Genomic DNA, 23,953 nt, shown 5'->3' on the forward strand with positions numbered 1-23,953 from the left:
CCATTTTTTGAAGCCTCTCTCAAGAATGTGGAAATGTATGTGAATGAATACATGTTTTTGTGCTGCACTCTTCATCTGGGTCTATTGAACACTATGTCCATGTCCCTGTAAATTATGATCGTATGAGAGTCACGTTACATGGAGCATTTAAAGAAACACTTGAAAGGTGCCAAGGATGGCATGAGCTCAAACATCATTAAAATACACGAAAAAGACTTAAGCAGCAGGAATCTCCTGATGGCCAATGCACCAGTTACCATGCAAAAAAGTGTGAAGTAACAGTTGCTCTTTTTCCTCCCACTGTAAAAATCATGGCTTTTTTTTTTTTTAAACCTCCACCTCCACTCAAGAAAGAGAAGCAGCCGGTAAGAGTCATTTTTTCTTGACTAATTTCCATTTCCATTTTCAGCCTGTACCGTCTCATGACCTCAAGGATACCCACTCCGTAACAGCCTGACCTGCCATCAGAGTGCCCCCTTCAGTATGGTGTAGGAACTGCAAGCCTGAAGCAGATGGGCCAAACTTCAGTTCAGGTTTACGAGTCTTCAGGGACCTGATTAAAGCTTTGCTTGCTTTCTGCTCACTGGTAATGTGGTAACATCTCCTTTGAAACCTATACATACATTTTTCCTATGAATCATCAGTCTAGTGTTGTCAGTAAGGAGCTTCATATTGTGGTTTTTTGTTTTTACACTGAGCTTAAAGGTGCATCACTATCACACCGACTCACCCCTCTGCTTGAAAAAGACGCAAGGAATGTCAGGATTTAAATGAAGAAAATCATGCAACAATGTGCCAATGATGCATTTCATACGAATGCATACAGAAAACAATAAGGGCTCTTCACACAGTGTAAACAAAACGAGGAAAATAGTTCCTGAGAAGACATATAGAATAAACATATAACTTAACTACGTATAGAGAGCTTTTTTCTAGATACACAAAAAGAGAAGCTGCAGCTGGTTTGACTTTTTTTTTTTTTTTGCTGCTTTCTCTGTCCAGCTGACCCCAAAGAGCTTCATCATGCTGAGAGCAGGACTCTGTTCTGCTGAGGGAGGGGCTCTGATGTACCAGGCTGCAAGTGTTCTATCTGTGGGACTTAATGTGCCTGATATCTGAAAAACAATCCGTCTGAAAATCAATCTGAAAAACAGCTTTGCTTTGAAACTGGGAGCCAAACCTGTATTCTTTTAGCAATCTCACAGAAAAAAAAAACTTGTATTTTATATGATATTTCTGCTGCAACTCTTCCTTTTGCCTACAAAACATTACTTTTCTATATATAAAACTAATGCCAACTACACAGTTATTACTGTTCTTGACTTTGTACTGAAATGCAGTGAAGTGTTTCTCCCAGCAGTGAGTGGTACAGAGGGAAGTTGAGGAGCCCATCTAAGAGTAGGGAGTCACTGAGAAATTACAATAAAAAAAACTCTCCGATGGTATTCAAGACATACGCTGCCAAAAGAATAAATCTTTACACATTTTGCCCTCATTCTTTTTGGGAGAGCGGTGAATCTGATGTCCCACAATATCGTGTTATATATATATATATTTTTTTTTAATAAAAGAATGAAAGGTCTCTCTCCTGAAACAAAGATCAACAAAGACTCTTCAGGGAACCGTTAATAAACTGTGGCATGGCAATGATTATGCCTAGTATTCAAAGTTTGGTTTGGGACAAAAACCAAAAGCCACGGTGGTTAAAGTCCCTTTCATATTTCCTAAAAGGGTATTAAAAAAAATGTAAAAAGGTCTCTGACTGAACAGCGGGGGAAGCAGGCACAAGTAAAACAGATTAAACTATTCTTAGAAAAGAAATTATAAAAAAATGAAATAAAAATGATATCATACCTTGAAGCACTTAGAGCTGGTGTGGTCAGGGTCATGCATAGGCTCATGATGGCACAGAAGAGAGAGAAGAAAGGAATTACAGAAGAGGAGAGAAAAAAAAAAACAAGACCCAAAAATCCCAAAGCAGAAGAGAGAATGAGTACGAGCGGAAAGACATCTGCCATGTGGTAAACAGAGTTGCCATGACAACACATTGTTTCCAGGGCCAAACGGGCTCAGGGTGTGGACAGAGGGTGAAGGGGAAAGATCCAGACGGTACAGGACAGGATTTGTCGGAAGAGGAAGAGGAAGAGCAAAACGGATGGTAACAAGACATCCCTCCATCCTAGCATACATAAGAGGAAGAGTTCAGGCTTTCTTGGGCCTGGTGCCTCTGAGGAGATGGTTATGAAGTATGTCGTCTGGGGATTAGTCGTATTTTTTCATGTGGTCTTGGGCAAACCTTTGAACTGGGCCTGCTCGAGCGACTGGTCACACTTGTATGGCCCAGCCGTAACACTGGCGCTGGGCTGCGTGACTGGTGTCACTGCACAGCAAGAGTGCTGTGTCCGAAGAAAATACTCCCTTCTTCCCAAGCAGCCGCATTCTGCCCTTATTTTTACACACACACACACACACACACACACACACACACTGTTGGACACAATACAAAAGCTCATGAGGGCAGTAGAAGTAAAGAAGGCCTGTGCCCTCAGAGCCAGCAGAGTGCAGAGACCCATTATCTGATGCCACGGAGCGATGCACGGATCCAGGTGCAGAGACTAGGGGCAAAAAGGAGGCGGCAAGCAGAAAGTGTGTGTGTGTGTGTGTGTGTGTGTGTGAGAGAGAGAGAGAGATCCAGCTTGCCCATGTTGACCTCATTAAAGTGCGAATCAAACTGGGCCTTCACTGTAGATTCAAGAATCGCAAAAATCACGTACACTGAATAACTCACACAACTCAAGCGAATTACATGCACAACATGGCATCCTACACATCAAAGTTTCACATAGTGTTGGAGAGTCTGAAGCCCAGAGAGCCTGGTTCCTGTCACGCTTACAGTTACACTCCTCTTCACACATTTAAGACCAAAAGACTGACAGCAGTTTGTACAGAGACTGAGTTCGATCCAACACATGTGGTACATAATCTGAGCAAGAGAACAAAACTGAGAGGAAATTGAAAGCAGAGCTAAAGAGAATGTGAAAAAGAGTGCTATATATGATTTAACCAGAAAAGCAAATAAATAACTTTTTTATGTGGCCTAGCATGAGTAAGTGGTGTTAAGAGTGTATGCATATAGTTTAAAATCTAATGCAATCACACAAGCGGCTGGGTTTTTAAAACTATGGCCAAAAAGACAGCCTTTTTCTCCAGTTCCTTAAATCATGACTCACAGCCCTCTGCCAAGTTCATACTTATGTGACAGGTGCAGGAGATCAGAAACCCCTCGGCTCAGAGGATGGACTTCCTGGGGGTCCGTGCCGCTGACGGAGTCCTGGCTGGAGCTAGCACAGGTGTGCCAGTGGTAATGAGCAGAGAGACTGGGCCAGCTTGAAGCATTGTGACTGGGGGGGGGGGGGGGGGTCTTAGGAATACAGCTCCAGAGGGTGGCAGTCAAGCTGTCCCCCGCTTCCTCCTCGAACTCACAGAGAAGCCAATGAGGCTCAGCAGTGGCTGCCAGCACAGCCCAGCGCTAATTAACCACGCGGGCATCCGGAGAGGTCCGGTCTGAGCCGGGAGGGAGACTCAGACCGTGACATGTTCATGAGACTGAGGCCCTCAGCCAGCCATGGAAAGAGAGAGAGAGAATATTCTCTATATAAGACAGGACCATTAAGAATGGGCTCTAGCCCAAACTGACAAGTTTGGCTGGAGTGTGAGGAGCAGAGTGGAAAGGAATGAGAACAAGGGGGGGGGGGGGTTTCAGGTAAAAAAAAAAAAAAAGCTCCAGCAGCATTTTAATGCTGACTGACAGACTGGTTGTAGAGTGCAGCTGAGGGAAGACTCATTCCGTGTGGGTTGTTTGAGTTTGATGCTATCTCCACAGTGCTGTGGGTCAGACTGCATACACAGCTACACTGGGCTCGTTAATGCCGTACAAAAAACAAAACAAAACTGGACTGTGCCATACACAAATGAAACATTCCTTTTGGTGTGTATTTTAATGTTTGGGGGGGGGGGGGTATGCAAGTGTGTGTGTGCGCGCGCGTGTGTGTGTATTCCATGTGGCTGGACAAAATCAGAACAAGGGTTTTGTTTCAGTACAGGCTGAACAGGAGTTATTTATTTCTCCAAATACCTGTGCATCTGTGTTGGTGAGAGTGAGTGTGTGCGCGTGTGTGTGCGTGCATACGTGCATGCGAATGAATGTGTGTATTCCAACAGGACTTATTCCTCCAAATGAAGACTGACTGGAGACACAAACAGGCATTTGGCGCATGCCACATGAATGTTCTCACTGGCCTCATGCTGGCAGTATGACTTGGAGTTGGCATGACACTAAGTGGTTGGCATGGTGATGTGCTGTGACAGGGCAGTCATTACACCATCAGGAGACGGTAGCCTCCTTTACAAGTGCATGAAAGTCTATATATTCATTAAGGCCTGAAGAGTTTTGCAAAATGCCACCCCGCCCCCCCAAATCCCCCGAAAAACAACAATGGAAAAAAGCAAAAGCAGGTACCGATGTCGTGGTGACATCTGTTCAACAGACCTGGTATGGAAGATTCGCTTCCATGTTGCATCGCTGCCTGTTCCTCCACCCTTCTCTTTAAGCAACACGGCGTTGAGCCAAAAAACGCACAGCAACGTACACATTTCAGTCGCATCTCGTAACTGTGATCAAAAATGTTTCTGATATCAAAACTAAGCCACTAATCCAAATTCCATTCTCAACACTGTTGTGCTTTGGCCAACAATGACGAAGCCAGCTGAGGATTATGGACATGCGTACAGTTTTGGTATCATCTTTATTTACATTTAAAACAATCAGAGCCCCGTTTCCCAGACCTAGATTAAGACTAATCCCAGAGTCAAGAAAAGATTTACCACTAGCACTCAAGTTTTGCCTCAGACCAAGCTTAATCCAAATACAGGAAACCAGCCCTAGATGTGATACTTCAACTCAAGTTGTTGGTGCTCCAACCGCTAGGTAGCAGGGCTTAAAGAGCTTAAAGTTACCAGATGTTAATGCAAAAATACTTCCAGCCTGTGTCATCTTAGAGGTTACATATACAGCAGAGAACAAAAGGTTCGTAGATATGCAGGAAAAGGTACTCAAGAGATCCTGGATTCTGATATTAGAATTTGGGCACTGGTGCATACAAACAAGTAAAACTTTACACTGTCAGCACTGAGCTCAAGCAAGATAGTTTGATTTAGAGGATGTACAATAAAGCCATTACGGGGCAGGCTGGGTTATATAGCACTGATTAGCTGGACTCAGCCCATAGGATCTGAGGTGGGTGTGGTGCTCGGACCTGCTTCTCGGCGTGCGTGCGTGCTGCCTCCTCTTGAGCCAGTACCATCTCTCTCTCTGCGGTGATCTGCACGCTTTCACGCAGGGCCTCCTCCAGCTCCTCGATACGATCGTCCTTCTGCCTCAGAGAGTCCTGCAGAACAGGGCGGCCGGCATTACAATACAGAAACAAGAAAGCGGGAGAGACTCTCAGCTTGGCTCACTACGGGATTTAGAGTAAACATGCGCACGCACGCATCAGAGAGCGACCTCACCACGGCCTGCTCCTGCCTGCATTCAGGCCACTCAGTCCACAACCATGATATGCACATCAGGAAACCGATACCCCGTTTGCTTAAAACAAACTGTTCTGGTTTCTCAGAAACGGAGCACTCAAGCACCAGGTTATCATCGTTATTATTCCCCCTGCAAACTCCAACGCTGAACTCACATACAAGGATGCTGGAAAGAAACAGATTAAGTGTCGAGACAAAGCAAGAACAGATTAAGCAGGGAAAAAAAAAATTAAGAAAGAACAAATTTATAAAGTCAAACAAATATGATGTTGTATCCAAATGTTTAAAGGCTTTAGTGAACAGAAAGCTTATCCTGACAAAGGAAAACCTCGGTGGAGCTGTTTGAAGAAGAGATGAGGTGAAGAAAAGGGGGAGAACAACAGATTGACAGAGAGAGAAAGGAGAAGATAGATGAGCGAGAGAGGGAAAGACAGAATAAGCCACAAATCTTATAATTCATCTGAAGTGTAAAGGGAGATTTTAAATACAGAATTCTGGAGAAGGGAACTGGGAATGCTGGAGTTCGTTATGCCCCTGAACATTTATTTCTCATTTCACTCTCCATTTTCAAAGCTCCTACGAAGGCGTGCCTTGCTCATCAGTGCTCTGGCTTACTGTGCAGACCTCTGCGAGACACACGCACTGACGTAGGTGGTCATCAACACACACACACACACACACACACACACACACACACACACACACACACACACACACACACACACTGCCACTTAGTAATCAACACTGAGTCCCTGCAGAGGGCTGTTGGTCTTGCCCGAACATTTGTTTTCAATGCTGAAGCACTGAGATCATGCAGACAGCATCAGACACAGTACTCATCTTCCGGAATGTCATACCGCAAACGCTTCCACAGTTTATTTGCTTTTGTTTTTTTCCTCTCCCCCTTTTTAAGCGTTATTTCAGAGATCCACGGCTCGCATGAAAACCAGTTGCATCTGACCCAAATAAAACAGAATACTTCAGAAACTGAGGTCAGCAATTACTGGAAGTTTAAGGCAGTAGGAGGCGCAGGGCGTGGCCAGGCGGCACAGCGCGGCGAGAGGGTGAGAAGAGACATCTAGACTCATACGCGATCCTTTGTCCTCATCTCACCCCCAGCACCATGTTTGCCTTCTCAATTCACACCGCAATCGCTTTTGTGCCATTCCAATTGACAGTAATCCTTTTTGTCCCGTCAATAACTCATTACGGCGATGCCAAAAACGGCACAGGCGATAAAGAGAACTCGGGGAGGGCCAAGTTAAAGCCACATGCCAAGGCATTAGGCGAGTAGAGCCCGGCCGAGGGTTGCTGGGGAGACCAGCTGCCCATCACGCAGCTCACGGGGTCAATCTGGAGATAAGCAGGAAAAAAGGTCACAGTGGAACAGTGCCACAGTGGAAGCCCACAACCACTTAGAAACACGCAAAAAATGACGGCATGTTCATCTTCAGGGGTTTCGGCAAAGCTCGTAGCATTTCCTATTCATCAAACATTTTGGCTAAAAGCAACTGAAAGACAGTTAGGGTCAGTTAGAATGATCTGAACCTCTACCAGAAAGTCTAGTCAAATCACTCACTCTCTCTCTCACACACACACACACACACACACACACACACACGCGCGCGCGCAGAGAGGGAATCAAGGTCAGACTAGCATAAATTATGCACACTCGTAACAACGATGCAAATATCTGTAGCAGCTGCCACATTGCAACATATTTCCTGGAGATGTGAGCGAAAGGTCAAAGGAAGGATGACTGAAGTCTGAGCTCAATCATATATATACAAATAAAAGACTAAACACTTAGTTAGCCTGCAAGCGCAGTGCAGAGTGCTCAGAGACAGTTTATCTGCTTGTGTTCCTTAGAGCACAAAAATGCAGAACAGAGAAGCTAAAAATTCTTGGTGGGGGGTGGGGACATGCTTCTGTATCGCTCTAGGGGCACAGCGAGGAGAGGAGTCACAAATGTTTACGGAGGAAACACAAAAGAACAGCGGGAGTCCGTCTCTTTTGGCTGGAGAACACACAAAACACAGCCAAAAAAATTGGCACCATCAAACAGAAACACCCCACAAGACAAGCCCAGTAACATCCTCCTGGAAGTCTATTAGACGCAGGAGCAAGCGAGTGCGTACGGGAGTCCCACCAGTACACCACCTCCGCTATGATCTGGATCCAGCGCTTCTGATTTGCTTTACGTTCCAAGAGTCCACACTCAAGCCTCGGATTCGGCATGCCCTACAGTAGTGGAAAAACCTCCGCTGACTCAGCCTGGCTGTAGTTGTCTTTTCCAGGAAAAGAGGACATTATAGCAAAACACCACTGTGCCCTCACAGCCTTTCACACGTCCTGTTGCCGACCTTCCATGAAACTGCTGCTTTATTTGTTTTGATGCTAGGTCAGACTGTTCGAAGGGTTAAAAGAACAGACTTCGGCCTATGAAAAGGCAGACGTGTGCCGACGACAGGCGACAGGAGCTAGGTTAAAATCGGAAGCTCTCTGCAGATACAATCGGTGTCATGGCAGGCACTGGTAGGAAAGGAAATGTTTTGTTTACGCATAAATTTTCACTCCCCCCCACCCCACCCCACCCCAGACCGACCAACCAGTCCCCAGGTAGCAACCTCCATGCCCTCTGCAACCCCTCCAGCACACACGGCAAGCACACTGTACAGACGGCGACGAGACGGACACAAACACGCATGGATTTTTTTAGATATTGATATTAGTTGCATTCGCTGTTTCTACTCAAGGTGGTACCTTTTTTGTACGCACCAAACAATAAAAGGTGGATACGTGCCAAATATAGTATATTTATTAACATTCTCAGAGGGAATGTGGAAAAGTGATTAGCTCTATTTATACACTCTAGAAAGAGAGACCAAGTTTGCTCTAATGACTGTTATTTTTTTAGATTTGAGACCTTGCAGGTTGGAATGACCTATAAGAAGAGACGCTGCTTTATTGAGCTCTGCCCCTCCAGTTCAGGAGTATAATTTTTGGCAGTAGTGATGGACATTAATAAGGTGACTGAGTATATGTAATAAGGAAATTAAAAAGTGCTACAGTGTGACAGATGTGGACACCGAAGCCCAGAATTTCTGATAGCACACCCATGACTTCCAACCACCTTTATAGATACAAAAGCGCAATAGATAAGGCTGCGTAACACAGGCAGGTCTTACTGTGACTAAATCCCCCACGGTGCAGTTCAGTGACGTGGCTTCTGTGAAGGGTTTTATGTTGTATTAAAGGAAGTTCTGTTTCATGGTCTCCATCACTTAACCTAGGACTGGCATACAAGACCTTCTCCAACAGGAGGCCCAGCTACTCACTCCAAGCCCAACGGTAGTGCTAAACTCCTGAGCGGAGGCGAGGAGTGATGGAGAGAGTCTGGATATACGTTGCCGTGGCACCGAGCAGAAAGGCATCATCATCAAAGTATCTCTGTAGTCAGACTTTGCCCTCAGCACACAAGCATGCGGGGGTTCAAAGCACCCCCCCACCCCACGCCTCCCTCCCCCACGTGTTATGCATATGAGGGTACGAGGGAGGGTAAAAAAAGATGAGAGGGAGAGAAAGCCCCAAATAGCCTGAGGCAAGGGGGGTGATGGAGCAAGGAGAGAAACAAAAGGCCTGAGATGTGGTTTAAAAAAAGCCAAGCGTGAACAGAGCAGAGGCCAGCGTAGGGACCAAGCTGGTGATCGGGATCACATGGCACAGAGTTCTGGACGGGGGCGGGGGACTACACAGATTTTTAACTAGTTGTCTCGGTCCCCTTTCCGAGATCACTTTGCTTGTTCTCAAAGATTTTTTACATTACAAGGTTCCGCTTCAACCAGCTTACACCTTTACAAACAACCCAACTGGTCAAGACCTCTGTTGTGCAAGCTCCACCTACAGGAAGTACTGAGAAAGACAGCTCGGAGCCTAGAGAGAGCAGGAGTTCTCTGGTTAGTGTCAGAAGAGTCCCTCCGTTTCAGCACTTTGTAGTGTCAGTCACATGGCTGGCGTCTGCTCTCACCCACATGACCTGCTCATGAGAGCCAGAATCGAGCCTTTCATGTGCGACGAGTTCTTTGTGGCTTTTTTCTGTCATCTTTTCAGAGGTGACTTCTCGTTGGGTCTGTACCGCACCGCTCGCCTGCCGTGTTGTTCTCCTGCGCACGGCGAACACGCCCCTCTTCTCCACGCTGCCGCCGCCGATGACTTTGCCAACGGCTGCGCCTCCTCGACTTACTCAAGGTTACTTACTAGCGCACTCCTGGTTCGCCACGCCCTTACTGACTCCAAAAAAAGGGGGCAGGACATTATAAAACTCCACGTAAGCAAAGCCAGGAACCATGACAAGTTCTTCAGATGGACAAATACTACAAACTGGAGTTGGATAATCTGTTCTTGTGTTTGTTTTCATTAAAGTGTTGGAAGGATAACGACATATTATAGCTAGACAACCGGAGCCTTGATCTGACCCCGCGGTTGACGTGGATCAGTTGCAGTTGTTCTTTTGAAATTTGGAAATGCACCTTCAGACCCGTTTGCACTTGACATCTCCAAAACGTCCAAAAAAAAAAAAAAAAAAAAGTTAATAATAATGAAGGAATTTAGTTTGACGTGTATGAGTGTTGGAACCCACAACCAAGTAGCTAAACTTGCACAGTCGTGCGAGTGAAAAACAATTTCATCATGAACCAAATCCAGAAGGTGTGTTCGATATTACTGTATAATTCTCAGTGCAACTAGAGAGCTGTAACAAATAACATTTGCAGAATTGAAATGACGATATCTGCCTTTTCACTTTCAAAAGCCAAACCTTTGTCATATATGTCAGACATGAAAAAACAAATAAGTCCCACTGTGTTCATTTCGGGGTTTTTTGGTACAGTTAAGAACATGCAGCTTAAAACATCACTCTCGTGTCACTCTTAAAACATCACTCTCGTGTCTAGCATTTTTAAACTATTAACAGGGTGCAGAACTTCTCTTGGTATGCTGTCACAACTTGGCGCATAGGTTTAAGATTTGGATGTGCGTGCACTTTTAATCAAGTTACTGGCCATGACAAATACAGCCAGGACGTGACATAAACGTCCCCTTTACTATATGAAAAATGTCAATTACGGTACTGCGCAAACTGTTCACCTCAGATCAGGTGTCTTTGCATTGGACAGTCTGTGGACTGTGGAAACATGATTATTAAGGTCGTTATAAATACAGGAAAGAATTCAAAGAATAATTTGCCCAAAAACAAAAAAACAGGCTAACAGATGATGAAAGATAATTTAGCATGTTCAGAGGGATGTTTTATTAAATAGCCCTTGCTAGTTTTTATTCTGTAACAGGAATGCTGGGACTATTGGGTGAGACATTCCATTCTGCCAGACTGAAGACACTATTATGTTTAACGAAGCTTGCATATACATGAGCACATCCTTGTGGTCGGGAAAACCCGAACAAAATGGAACCATCCCCATCAAACCTGTCTCCTTCCTAAAGATCATCGCTGCACTGCCCCAGACAAAAACAAACCCACCCAGCCCATTCGTGATGATTGTCCTGAGCTAACTATAGTTTCCTAATGGATAGTGAACGCTGTAGTGGGGGGGAACGCTCTCGCGGCAGGTAGAGAAAATGACATTCAGGATGAAAAAAGGTCTCCCCCCAGGGAGAGGAGTGTATGCGTGTTCCTCACATGAAAGCCGCAGACGTCTCTGGGAGTCATAAAAGGCTTCCGTTTGGCTCCCTCATATCTGCGTCTTTAAAAAGAGCCATAAAGCCACAATCCGCCCCAGGCGTTTCAGCTTCATTAACTCCAGTGTTTTGGCCATTACCCCGTAGGTCTCGCCTTTGGTACAATTGTGAAAGTGTGTGTGTGTGTGTGTGTGTGTGTGTGTGTGTGTGTGCGCGTCAGAGGGACTGTGACTGTAACTTGGTGTCTGCACGTGCGAGACTGTGTGTGCGTGCCTGTGATTGTGTCTCTGCACGTGTCAGACTGTAACTGTGTCTGTGCGTGCGTGTGCGTTTATGCATGTATATGGGACTGTAACTGTGTCTGTGCATGCGTCTTTGTGCGTGTGTGTGAGACTGTGCCCATGTGTCTGCGTGCATGTGTATGGGTGTGTGTGTGTGTGTTTCTGCCTGCCTCCTTGAGGGTAGTGCCGACAGAGTGTTGGAGTTTTCAATTTCCAAGGTGTCAAGCATCATCACGCATCACATGTACAAATACACATAAATGCCCAAAACAGGCTTCTGGGCCTGGTCTGGGTCTCCTATGTCTCTGCAACCGTGAGAGGAATTTTAAGGCATTTCATAATACAGTACAAGAATTTTCAGTGCCAATAGATGCATCGCTAAAAACCTTAATATTCCATGAGGTGCACAAATGCTGTGGAAAAGTGACCTTAAGTTGATGAGATCACTCAACTCTCGCTCCTTTTATTTCTTTTTCTTCCTCTCCAAGGAATCAGTCCACCTTTCCAACTAAGCACCCATTTTCCTCTTTATCTCTCAATCATAATGAGCGCTTCATCAGGTTTCACTGGCTGCAAAGCATGCTGGGAACTCTGGTGCTTGATAATCCAGCACGCAAGTAAAAAAGGTCCAGGCTTCAGGCGGTCGGTAATGCAGGCATTTCCTGTGCTTGGTTATACCGTCATCTCATTTCCCCTGTTCCATCTTTCTCAGTTTCCTCACCAAAAGTCTTCTTTACTTTCCTCGGTCTTCTGATCTTTACATCTGTGGTGGAAAGGTGAGAATGGCAAGATGAGTCACCCTTCGCGTGTGCGGATCGTGTGGCTCGAACCGTCACGGTGGAAAGTGTTTCATTTGGTAGATGTGGGCATCAAATGCTGCACAACGAGTTAATTGCAGCATAGGAATGAGTGAAAAAGGAGTTTGACTCAGGAGGACAAATGCTGGGGTCGGCGACCTGCTCCTGGATGTCACTCTTGAGGACGGATTTCATTCTGGATAGACTTCACCCACCCCTGCCTCCTGGATATGCAAGCCCCTGCATTCAGCGCATCATAGAGCTAACTGGCACGATCTGATCGGTCCGGAACGTTGACGGGTCGGATGGAATATCGACCCTGGCGCCTGCAAGGTCCCACAGACTCTGCGATCTGCAAGGAGCGCAGATCAAGCTTGGTCACCGTCTCCAAAGTCAACAGCATCTGCGCTGAGAATGATGGTTCCCTGCATGGGCTTGACCCCCATGTCCCTCCCTTCCACCGCTCCACTCCTCTGGAAATGGCCCCAATTAGCTGAAACATAAGAGGAATCTCTTCTTTTTCTCCCATCCATTTTCCCAGCTCGGAATGGGAATGATGAGGGTTATTGCTCTGCGGCCTCCTAAACGCCGTCCTGAGGTGACCCCTTTCCATCTGCCTCGACCAACCGTTTGGACAGACTGGTGCAGAGGGCCTGCCAGACATTAGGAACAGTTGGTTCTCCTTCCAAACACGCCTGCTGCGGCCAACAGTCTCTCCAAAAAACGGCCAGTTCCACCAGTCCTGGCTCATTCCGACATGTTCTCTGGGTCTCGGGCCTGAAGTTCAGGGTCTTTAAGAGGGAAGTGGCTGCACAGGCCTTCACTGGCTCCGTCTCCTCCCCGTAGGAAAAAAGGCCCACAGATCACAGCGCATCGGGACTGTGTGGGCGAGAGGACCGAGAAAGCTGCAGCGCTGCCTCTGTGGCTGCGTGACCTCACGGAGGAACCTGGAGGCCTGACCAGAACACCAGCTTCATTTCAACCGCATCACATGCTTTGCGCATTCAAACGTAAAAGGCGCCTCAGTTCCGCGGCCAGGAACGCCGCGATCCCAGTGATGAAAAATAAAGCAAACGTGCTCAAATCACAACAAAGAACAGATGACACGGGGGGGGGGGGGGTGGATGTGAATAGGGAGAGAGAGTTGGAGAGTGATCGAGGGGGCACAAGAAATACCAAAACCACAACAAATGCAAGGGCCGCTTTTTGGAATTGCCGTCCAGAGGTCGATGAGAAAGTTTAATATAGTCGCTCCATAAAGAGTGGGACTTTCTGTTCAGCAAGTGTCTGACATGAAGAGCAAACTCTAGCAAAAGATGGAACTCTGGCAGAAAGTGGCCTCTGAGACAGAGAGCTTTGATACAGACACAGACAGACAGATTTAAAAAGACCCTTCACATTTCACATTCACCTGATATAGGCAGAAGCCAGCTAAAGCCGGCTTAGTGACTTAGCTAAAGCTAGCATGGGATTCATGTTATACAGAAGTGTCAACATTTGTTTAGTAGGTTTATTTATTATAATTTTGTTTTGTCTGTACACTCCACATAGAGAGTATGCAGTCAAAAGCTGAATAAAATGTTACCAGAAAATGTGAAATCCCCCTTACGTGGCAAGAATCTTAGTTTCTCTCAAGCAGGCAATCTGAACTAACTGAGAGCCCCTGTATGTGAAACAAACGTCTGGCGTGGCAGACACTGAAAACGTCCCCTTACCTTGATCTGCAGAGAGCTTTCGTTGATGTTGTCCTCACGCTTACGGGCCTCCTCCATTAGCTGGGCGTTCTTGTTCTTCTCCACCTGCTCCTTGTGCTTCAGGGTCGCCACCTTTTTGCTCTGGTCCTTCATGTGCCTGCACAGAGAGATACGCTTGAGAGGAGCGAACAGGTCACAGGAAGACCTTACACATATCAGCTCAGTTTGATGGGTGCAGTGGGAGAAAGCAGAGGAACTGCAGCGCACGCACGCGCGCACGCACGCACAAATTCACCAAGTGGACAGAGACGGTGTAAAAATATGATATAAACTGATATGTAGCAGACTGGCATCTGAGTGGCAGAAAACAGAAAGCAACATGTTCATCGCAGGCCGTGGGTAAAGTACTCGCCTAGCTCCGCCTCGCCATGTGTACTCAGATGAACAAGAACGGGGACAACACAAAGCAACACCTACAAGCAAAATAAACAATTTTGCAGATGGAGGAGACGGTTTCAGTTATGAGCTCAGTCACAGGGAACCAAACCCGGACCCCTTTCAAGCTTGGGAAAGAGCACATTCTGTGCCTATTGCGAGTATTTTCCTGTTTACATGGCGGCCACATCATGGCCAGATCAGTTACCAATCACCGTTTTTGACATGATCAAGAAAACACACCTCTCCGTCTGTCTCTCTCCCCCACCCACACATAGCAGATGTGGATGCAACCAGGCCAAAATGCCTTTATACAGAATCTAATGAAATCATGGCACGGCATGCCAGAAAAGGCCTTCACCCTGCGTTCTCCCAGCGTAGTACACCAGACGCTGCACAGAGAAAGAGGAAATCGATGAGTTCCAAAAGGGCGCTGTAGGAGATGACAGGGCAGTCCCGTGCCTGTGTTTCAGGAAAAGCACTGCATAGGTCTCCTCTGGGTCTGCGCTGAGCACGAAACGGGAGGGAAGCTGAGGGAAAAAGTGTGCATATCCGAGAGGAATCTCCTGTGATCCATTACAAAAGTGTTGGGTGATTTTCCCAAAATGATTACACCGAGACAAGGTGACACCAAACAAGCCAGGTGAGCACAAGCCAAGCCCCGCTGCCACCAACACCTGATCTTTCTTCTGGGCTGGCCATCACCGCACAGTGGAGTCTGTGTTTCACGAGAAGCTGGGGAAAGCCGCAGCCTGCTGGCTCTCCACGTCAGACACAGGGGCAGGAGGATTCCTGTGAGGATCAAACCGTAACAACGACCCTTAACCACACTCTGGAGGATGGATGTGTGCTTGTGGCAGAGAAAGGACTAGCTCTGCCATACGTGCGCTAAGTTTAACAGTATGCCAGGGGGGAAGGTTTCACTTCCAGTCATTACTGTTCACTGCTGTATAGATGGATTATGTGTATTTAAACTGTCTGGCAGTATGGAACCACATGTGAGTAGAATGTGTGTGGTGACACTACTCTCACCGGGACTCAAAAACAACAGAAAGTGCAAACAGTACAGCTAACCTTACAAGGTATATAACTCTACTATATACAAGCTATGCAGGACTTGCTAAGTATTGTACATGGCAACTGTAAGCCCCTCTCTCCTCAAAGTGAGCTGCATTCTGTATGCTAAACACTCTTGATACACTGTGCAGTATTGTACTCAATTCAAATGTTTATTAATATCCATCAACGCTGACCCCTGATGTCATATAGTTTAACTCATTATCCAAACTGTGCGGCTTTGCCAAAATCCCACTGCAACGTAAGGTACACTCACTCCCCCTGTAAGAGCGGAGTCCTGTGTACGGACAATAGGTCGAGACGTGCAATTTCCCCATTAGGGATCATGATCTTGGCTCAGTATAGCTGTCAATAAGCAACTGACCGCCATGAAGGATTTCCTAGTTCAGGTTCTTGATTATCTGAACTCTGACGTGACTTCTAGCGAGTTCGGCAAGGCAAAACCATCACAGCGAGCCAGGGCTGACCGGGGTCGGGTTTGAGTCTGATTCAGACTTACTGCAGAAGGACGGCGATTTGGAAAACAGCCCTTAAAGACTGGAGCAGAAGAGACCTGGGCCATGGGAGAAGGTGTAATGGCACCGATTATAATGATTCAGAATCACACTATGTGGCTGGCTCCGTTGTCAAGCTTTGCAAGAAACTTCTCTACACATAACTGGTGGTGACAGACCTAATCTGGCCAATTTTACCCCTTTACTGGTTTCCATACACCAATGGGCTGTTTCGCAGATCAGGGCGAGAGTGCAGGATCATAACAGACAAGATTAACTTCAGTTAGGAGATGTCAGCCGCTTATTTCCGTGATCCGAATACAGAATGCAACAGCCGTGAAAACAAGGTCACAAAGGCCTTGTCCGTAACATCTACATATGGGAGCAAAACATTTGATAAATATGGAGGAAAACTGGACAGGAATTCCATTACCACAGCATGGGCACACACACATGCATACACACGTACGTAAGCACGCATGCAAGCACGCACGCGAACACACAGTAAAACAAACACAGTAAATCTATCTCCACGTGGCCAATAATTATGTTAACAGACTGTTCTCAGGGTGAAAATTTGATAACTTTCCCTGCGAAGGTGGAAGCCATCAGGGTAGTGACTGCTTTCAAAACAGCAGATGAGCCCATTACAGCATGGCAGGAGGACTGAACCCGTCCTCTGTGAGCCTGGTTGAAAGGGCCTTCATTTACGGGCTGGGAAGAATACCTCCTTTATTACGTCTTTTCCAAGATGCATATTTTCCCTTTTCTCAAAATAAAACCCAGCATCAGAGCATCGCATATACCTTCCCTCGTCTAGTCGCCGAGCGGCTAGCCATTTGACATCAGCTCTGGAAAAGCTCTCATTACACTTATCTATTGGTTCGGCTTCACGGGAGGACAGAGACAGACAGACAGACACACACACGCGCGCACACACACGCACAGGGTTGTGTGCGCGCGTCTGTGTTTGAGTGTTAGAGAGGTATAAAACTTTTTGTAACCCAAGATGCAAGTGCTGGATGACCTACAGAGGCAGAAGATAAATATGCCATGCTTTGATTTTCCCCTCAGAGTTTCCTGCACTTGCTCCCAGTCAGAATTATGGAGTGTTGAGATCTTTCAGCACCATGCCACGCCAAACACAACCTGCCTGCTGCATACGTGTGTGTGTGTGTGTGCACATTTGCACTGGCATACACTCATGACACACATGATATGGTGCAAATGTTAAAATTATATGGTACTCAAACGTTAATATGGTGATATGGGGTGCAAACGTTTCTTCCCACCAATCTTATATTTAATATGATATCTAATATCTTTTGTTTATGATTTACTACGATAAGAGGAAGCGTTTCATTTTTTTTCTCTCCTTTTTCTTTAATATAATTTACACAGGTTCCAAACACTGGAGAGTTATTAAAATATTACATTTATTATGCTGGTCCAGATCGCTACATTAAAAATTTATTTTAAAGATAGCTTTAGGCAATGTTTACAGGGTAAGACATGAAAAGGCTTTCTGAAGATCCTGGTTGGAAAGCATGGATGAAACTTAGCATGAACTTTCCACTGTTTTGAGATGTTTTTTGTGTAACTTCTGCATCATGAATCCTTTGAAACTTACACCAGTTAAATACCTCTCTGAAAAGCCACTGGTCCACAGTTTGCTTAGGACTTTTTGGGTGTTAAAACCATGTCTAAGGATGCATTCTGTGTCTTATTTCATTTAAACTTATTACATATATGCAGCAGCTGTTATTTCGAACAATACAGTGACTAAGCTGCAGAAGAGGCCACTGCTTCTAGGAGAGCCACAGAGAAACTCTCCAAAGACCATTAAAAAAAATAGGACCCCAGTTCAATCAGGCCCAACACTTACTAAGACAAAATGAGACCCAATGGCAAAGAGGTGCAGTCTTTAGATAAATGTACACTGAAGTCAGCGTGATGTAAATCCATCATGCTATTACGAGCACTAAAAGGTAGAAAACAGAAGGCACTCGCACTACTGATCCAGCCTGTGTTTACGAGTGGCCTAGGAGATGAGTAAACTATAGCCTTTTCATCCAAGCCATTCTGAGCTTTAATGTCGTGTTTTTAAACTCCCTCGCGCTATTGCGCTGACATGCACTCGTAGTCCAACACAGACTAAACCGCAAACTCAAACTGGGCTTGTCCAAGCTGGTTAAAATTGCTGCTTCAAAATCAACACTTTGAAAAGAAATGCTTCCTCAAAACAGTGGGGGCGGGGGGTGTTTCGTTCCCTCCCTGTCTACCATGTCCTCGTCCATTATGCCATCTGCACGTTCATGTTGGCCAACAATCTCCAGCATCGATTCTGGCATGTCAGAATGCTTGGAAGTCATTAAGAACAGGATAGTGGAGATTCCTGCAAATGTTCTCCTGAATGTGGCCATTTCCCAAGAAGCAGGGGGGAGCAGAGGTAATATTGCAGCTCAGCAGTGTTGGTGCAGAGCCATTCTGCCAGACTGCTACACTATATGAAATACAAAGCACGGCCTTGACATTAGCGGCTCTGCTTGTGGTAAGCGGCACTTTCTGAGGCTGACAGAGCTGGACTCCATGGCTGCCAAGAACCAGCTGTGTGAAGGCTTACGGCCAGGTGTGCTCTGGGGCAGCCCGGCCCAGCTAATGTGTGGTCCGTCCCCAAGCATGCCAAGCTACATGCCAACATCTGTCCTTTCCCATCTGTGGCAGCCGTAACGCACAGAGAGATTCTGTGGGACAACGACCCCCTGCGCTCTCTGACTAATCAAGTTAATCATGTGTCTGGCCCCCAGGCCAGGCTGTCCAAAACTAACTGGGAACCATGCAGAGAGAACAGACGGCGGCATAGCCCAGATTCAGCCTGTCGTACACAGACAGCTGCAGGCCTCGGGGAGACAGACCTCCCTGTCTGCACGTAGGTCTGTGGCCCAGACCTAACTCGGGAAGCGACGCGCAGGGCAACACCAGTGCCACAAAAGGCTGTCTCTAATTAGGACCTGGGTGCAAGCATGGAGGCCATGCTCAACTCAATAAAGGGGAAAGCGTACTGGCGGGGTAAGGGCGGGGTAGGGGCAGGGGGACAGAGAGCGGGCGCATTTTACCCGATCTGTGCAGCAAACAGCGACGTTCTTGATGCACATCCGATGAAATGAACAGGAAGTGGTAGCCATAAAAGCAAAACACGTGTGCCAAAGATCTCAGGACTTCGCCACGGTTACTGGATGAGGTGAAACTGTGTTGTATCAACAGCATAACGACCAAGGTGCAGACATGAAAGAAAAGCTGTAATCCAGAGGGCTCAAACCCAACTTGCCTGAGGGCCATTTTGAGCAATACTGTTCCAACAGGGGGGGCTATCCATTGAGTATACTCACCGACTCATATTCCCCATAATACATATACAGTCCATTTTTCTTAATTAAACTGTCAATAATACATAAAAGCATTTGTTTAATGGACACCTTTAAAGAGAAGCATTATAGTTTTTATAAAGTACTTTTCAGAATTCGTTTTCCAGACATATGTCGGTGAAGTATTTTTACCACAACACCTCTGCACTGCTTTGTGCAAGATAAGAAATTACTGAGATGGGACTGGCTACTCAGTTTACACATTGCTGTCGTACACAAAATAAGTGTGTATAATATGTAGCTTTTGGTGGTCATAAACATTATTGCTGCCATGAAATATTAATAAACATTATTTATCCATGTCTACTATAAATCAGTAGACTTGGATGCAGTCCAAATTCCTCCTTCATTTGTAATCACACACACACACACACACCCCTATGAAAAATACTGATATTTAATAAAACCACTTTTCAATAAACTTGGGTTTGTACATTAGCAGGCTACACACATGCATTAGAAATTTGCCTAAAGCCACAAAAAGTGTCGCTCCTGTGAAAAAAACTTTGGTAAAAAAAAATTCCAAAGAGTGCTTCCATGCTTCACAAAGGCCAGCAAACTCTGTTTCCAGAGGATACGACAGAATATTCGATGACTTGGCAAATCCCAAGGGATTCAAATAACTTTAGGTCATTTTTACCAACAATATTACAGTAGGTAAGAGATGGCAGAATTTTTCCTGACGTGGAAGTGTGCAGTCCGTAAAAATGACCGACACGGCGGATTCGGAAGGCACTAAAATCACTCAGGAACGCAGATAATAATTACATTATCCCACCTCCCCATGTAAAACTAATCCTGCCCGAATAGGGCTTAAGTCACTCCTCCGTTTCATTCTGTGCTCTATTAACATTCCCAGTTACTTCTACGGCGTAGCGGAAACAGTGAGGAGCGCCACAGCGGGAATCACTTAGAATCGGTGTGTGATGATCCCTCCTTTACGCCACTGGGAGACCAGTGCACTGAGCCAAATAATATTCTAAGCTGCTGTGGCCTCGAAGTTATCACTTGCTCCATTGACAACAATTACTAGCTCTGCGCAGCCACTAATATACACTCATCAGACGCTACTAAAACTCCCTCACTCGTACCTACACTCACTGGCCACTTCATTAAGTACATAAAATGACTACCCCATTCATTACTAGTCAGTTTCTGACCACTGCTGACCACATATTATTTGGGTGGTATACCATTCCATGGTATCCATGGTGATGGCATGGTTGCGGGTGTTGAGTTGATATGAAATTTATCAGGCGTAGCACTGTTGCTAGGATTTTTAAATGTGTTTATGTCACTGCTGGATTGAGAAGAGACCGCCACTTAAACACATCCAACCAGCAGTGGTCCTGTGGTCAGAAACTGACCACTAAAAGCGCTACTGGTGTCTAACACAAACTGCTAACACACATCACTGTGTGTAATAATAAATGGGCTACAGAGTGACTGTACACCTACAAGGTGCTTCTAATAAAGTGGTGTTTATGACAAAGTTGTAGGTGAGAGTATGTACCCATCAACTCAGCAAGGACTGAATGGTTTAACTTCACAGCACAGCAGATCATAACAGCTCACTCATCCACAGAGCCACAGACGTCTTCCATAAACGTTACTAAACAAACCCCGTTTTTCCTGTGCAGACAATTTTAGCCATTTCAAACACGCACTCCGTCACAAAAACCGCACTGTAAAAGGAGCGGTAAAAAATGATGGAGGCTATCAAAAAGGTAGCTGATAGCATGAAACCCCTTTCAAAGACTGCTGACCAAAAAAACAACACATGGACGCCTGCAGTCATGAACAGTGTTTGGCAACAGTTAACTTACTAACAGGTCAAAGCGATAAAATGCTGCGAACAGCAAATTGGCAGTTGTGGAAAACAGTGGGGGCTGCTTCTCTTTGAGCGCCTCAGGTTCTGTTCTCCACAGATCTTATACTTTACCCCAAGACCTGATCGATTCCTGCCCCATGGAGTGGCTTCTAACGAAGAAAAGAGATTAAACATACCAGCCCAAGAGGCTGAGCTGTAGTGCATAGTTAGTGATTCAGTGAGTCTGCCCCACAGTCTGCTGTGTTCTCGGGTTGCTGTTAATATGCAGTAGCCTTTCGGAAGACATTTCAACTATAAGGAGTGCAGCTCTAAGGATTACGCAGAGACTGCATGTTGCACTGGTGATGCAAACAGATGCCTGAATCGATTGTTCTCATTAACCTTATTCTCAAAACTAGTGCGGGTGGAGGAGGCAAATATCCTATGGCACCCAACGAGAGAGCGAGAGCGCGGGAAAGAGAGGTATGAGAGGACAGGGCACACATTTACTGTCAACCATTTGTGGACTAATTTGGAGCACTGGGAGTTCTTGAGACATCCACACCACTGGGGAGAATTAATTTCAGAGTGACATGATTTTCTTTTCATAATGACGTGCCTTTATGCATGGAAAAATATCAAAGCACCGTGCTCAGTTCGTGGTGTTTCTTTTGAGCGCCCCCTCCGCTGTCCCTACAATAAATAAAAATCATAGAGGTACAATAATTTTGTCAAACATGCCTGAAAGAATTTTACCTTCTTGTCTGGGGTTGCAGAAAAACCTAAGTGTTAGAAACAGCAAGCAGAGTGCTGTGATCGGGAGGTCGTGGGGGCTAGCAGGTACTGGCGCCAAAGTCAAGGGTTCAACAAATGACTGATGGGAACTCAATCCAATTAAACATTCTGGAAAGAATCACTTGTGTGTTTCGCTATCTGTCTGTCTGTCTCTAATGCATTCCAAATTCTTCGAGCTCTAGACCCCTTTGTTGGTTCCTCACTTCTTTCTTTTAACTCTTGATCAAAGCAGGTCAGTCCAATTTCTCGTTTTCGAAAAAAACCTGAAGCAGGAGTCAAAGGCAATGATGACAGGGTAGCACGGGCCAACTGGGGTTAAGTGTCTTTCCCACGGGCATGACTACACTTCACACCATTCTGTTAATTCCACAATTGGCAATTCATTCTACGACCCTCCAGCAAGCACCTCTATGCCCTCGGCCCACAGTTCACCTTTATTGCAGCGAGTCAGGTGTGCTAAGGATGCCTTCGGCACCGGTGGTCCACAGCAGGCCAGGAAGACCAGCGCAGAGGAAACGTACGCTGGAGAAAATGCGGTGAGAAAGAGCAGGAAACGCGGGCCATACTAACCTTGACGCCAAACTGAGATGACGAGACAGCGTTCCAGTGTAAAGATAAATAAGGGAAAAAGAGAGTAGGGGGTGGGGAGGAGGAGAGAGAAACGGCTTGAGAAAAGCTGGCATGAATCAGGTTCTGAAGTGACAATGCATCAGCACAGCACTCGAGACAGAACAACAGTACACACAGCTGGTGAGAGGAAAAAGAAATCGGTGTTCTTGATCATATCGATGACAAAACAATTATTTAGCATATGATTTACAAACGCGTACAAAGACAAACAAAACCATGCACAGAAAGATGGAGCACATTGCGAAGACAAAATGCATCGGTCTGAGAGCATTTAAAAACAAACAACATTACAGGACAAATGAACAACATTAAAAACCTCTCGTCTCTATCTGGAGCTTTAACTGCTCACTAGTATATAAGCTTTCATTTCCTCATTCATGCTCTCTGTCACACCACTCAGGGCCTCTTAAGCATCGGTAATTGCCATCACATTTTGGAAACAAAAGTCTCAGTGGCAGAGTTCAACCTGCGCTCTTCTCAGGGGTCTTTGAGGGAGTATTTCAAACCAGGACTGCCTCAGACGTGTTGCTCTTCCTTCTCCTTCGCTCTCACACGCAGGCAGACAGATGGAGCGAGAGAGACAGAGACGCAGATCCTGAAGGAGAACTCTCCGCCTTGATTACGAACTCAAGATGCAGAAGGACTGGGAACTGTTACGAAAACTTTTGTGTGCCGAAAGTCACACTCCAGTGCCAGGAGGCTGTGACGATTGCATCTAAACTAACGCGTGGCTTCTGACTGAGTACCATTTCCATGCGGGTTCGGGACAATACCACGAAGACGTGGTTAACTCCAGGTTCTGAGCACTGTGCTCCCACGCTACCCGTGTTAGTTTCCGAACTTTTATTTCCCCTCGACGTAAATGATGTATCTGCTTTGCGTTTCAAGTATAATCCTTTGCTCCTAAAGCTAGCGTTGAAGAAAGAGGGGACCGGGGCGAGTGAATGACAAAGATGGCCGCGTGACTTCATTTCGCTGAGTCAACACATGCACTGTGGAAGCCGCAGCAGAGAGAAGCTTTGATGAACCGATTGCCCTTGTCAGAGGTATGTTGGTCCCTACTGAGGGGTTTCTGACTGGGGGTAAGCTTGGGAAAGGCCTGGCATACATGACATTCAGTGCACACCGTTGACAACACGAACCCCTGGACTCGCTCGTTCTCATGCCCAGAAATGTCTGTCCACCTCTCCGCTCATTCCTTTGTGCTTAAGCTCAGTAGAATCTCAATTATT

General features: G+C 46.0%; 1 protein-coding gene across 10 annotated transcripts in view; it reads right to left on the minus strand.

Annotated features, from left to right (window-relative positions):
* erc1b (ELKS/RAB6-interacting/CAST family member 1b) overlaps window positions 1-23,953 on the minus strand; it is a 171,741-nt gene that overhangs the window by 88,547 nt on the left and 59,241 nt on the right. For 6 of the 10 annotated variants that reach the window (XM_035527786.2, XM_035527785.2, XM_035527783.2 and 3 more), the window contains 3 exons: window positions 22,662-22,673; window positions 14,077-14,212; window positions 5,316-5,447 (listed from right to left, as the gene is read on the minus strand). In XM_035527786.2, the coding sequence (XP_035383679.1) occupies window positions 5,316-5,447; window positions 14,077-14,212; window positions 22,662-22,673 (280 nt within the window). The remainder of the gene's footprint in view (window positions 1-5,315; window positions 5,448-14,076; window positions 14,213-22,661; window positions 22,674-23,953) is intronic. The other 4 variants (XM_035527787.2, XM_035527784.2, XM_035527782.2 and 1 more) reach the window with 1 other exon arrangement.

The sequence above is a fragment of the Electrophorus electricus genome, chromosome 11 (genome assembly GCF_041902795.1).
Source record: "Electrophorus electricus isolate QZ-2024a chromosome 11, ASM4190279v1, whole genome shotgun sequence".
Taxonomy (NCBI): domain Eukaryota; kingdom Metazoa; phylum Chordata; class Actinopteri; order Gymnotiformes; family Gymnotidae; genus Electrophorus; species Electrophorus electricus.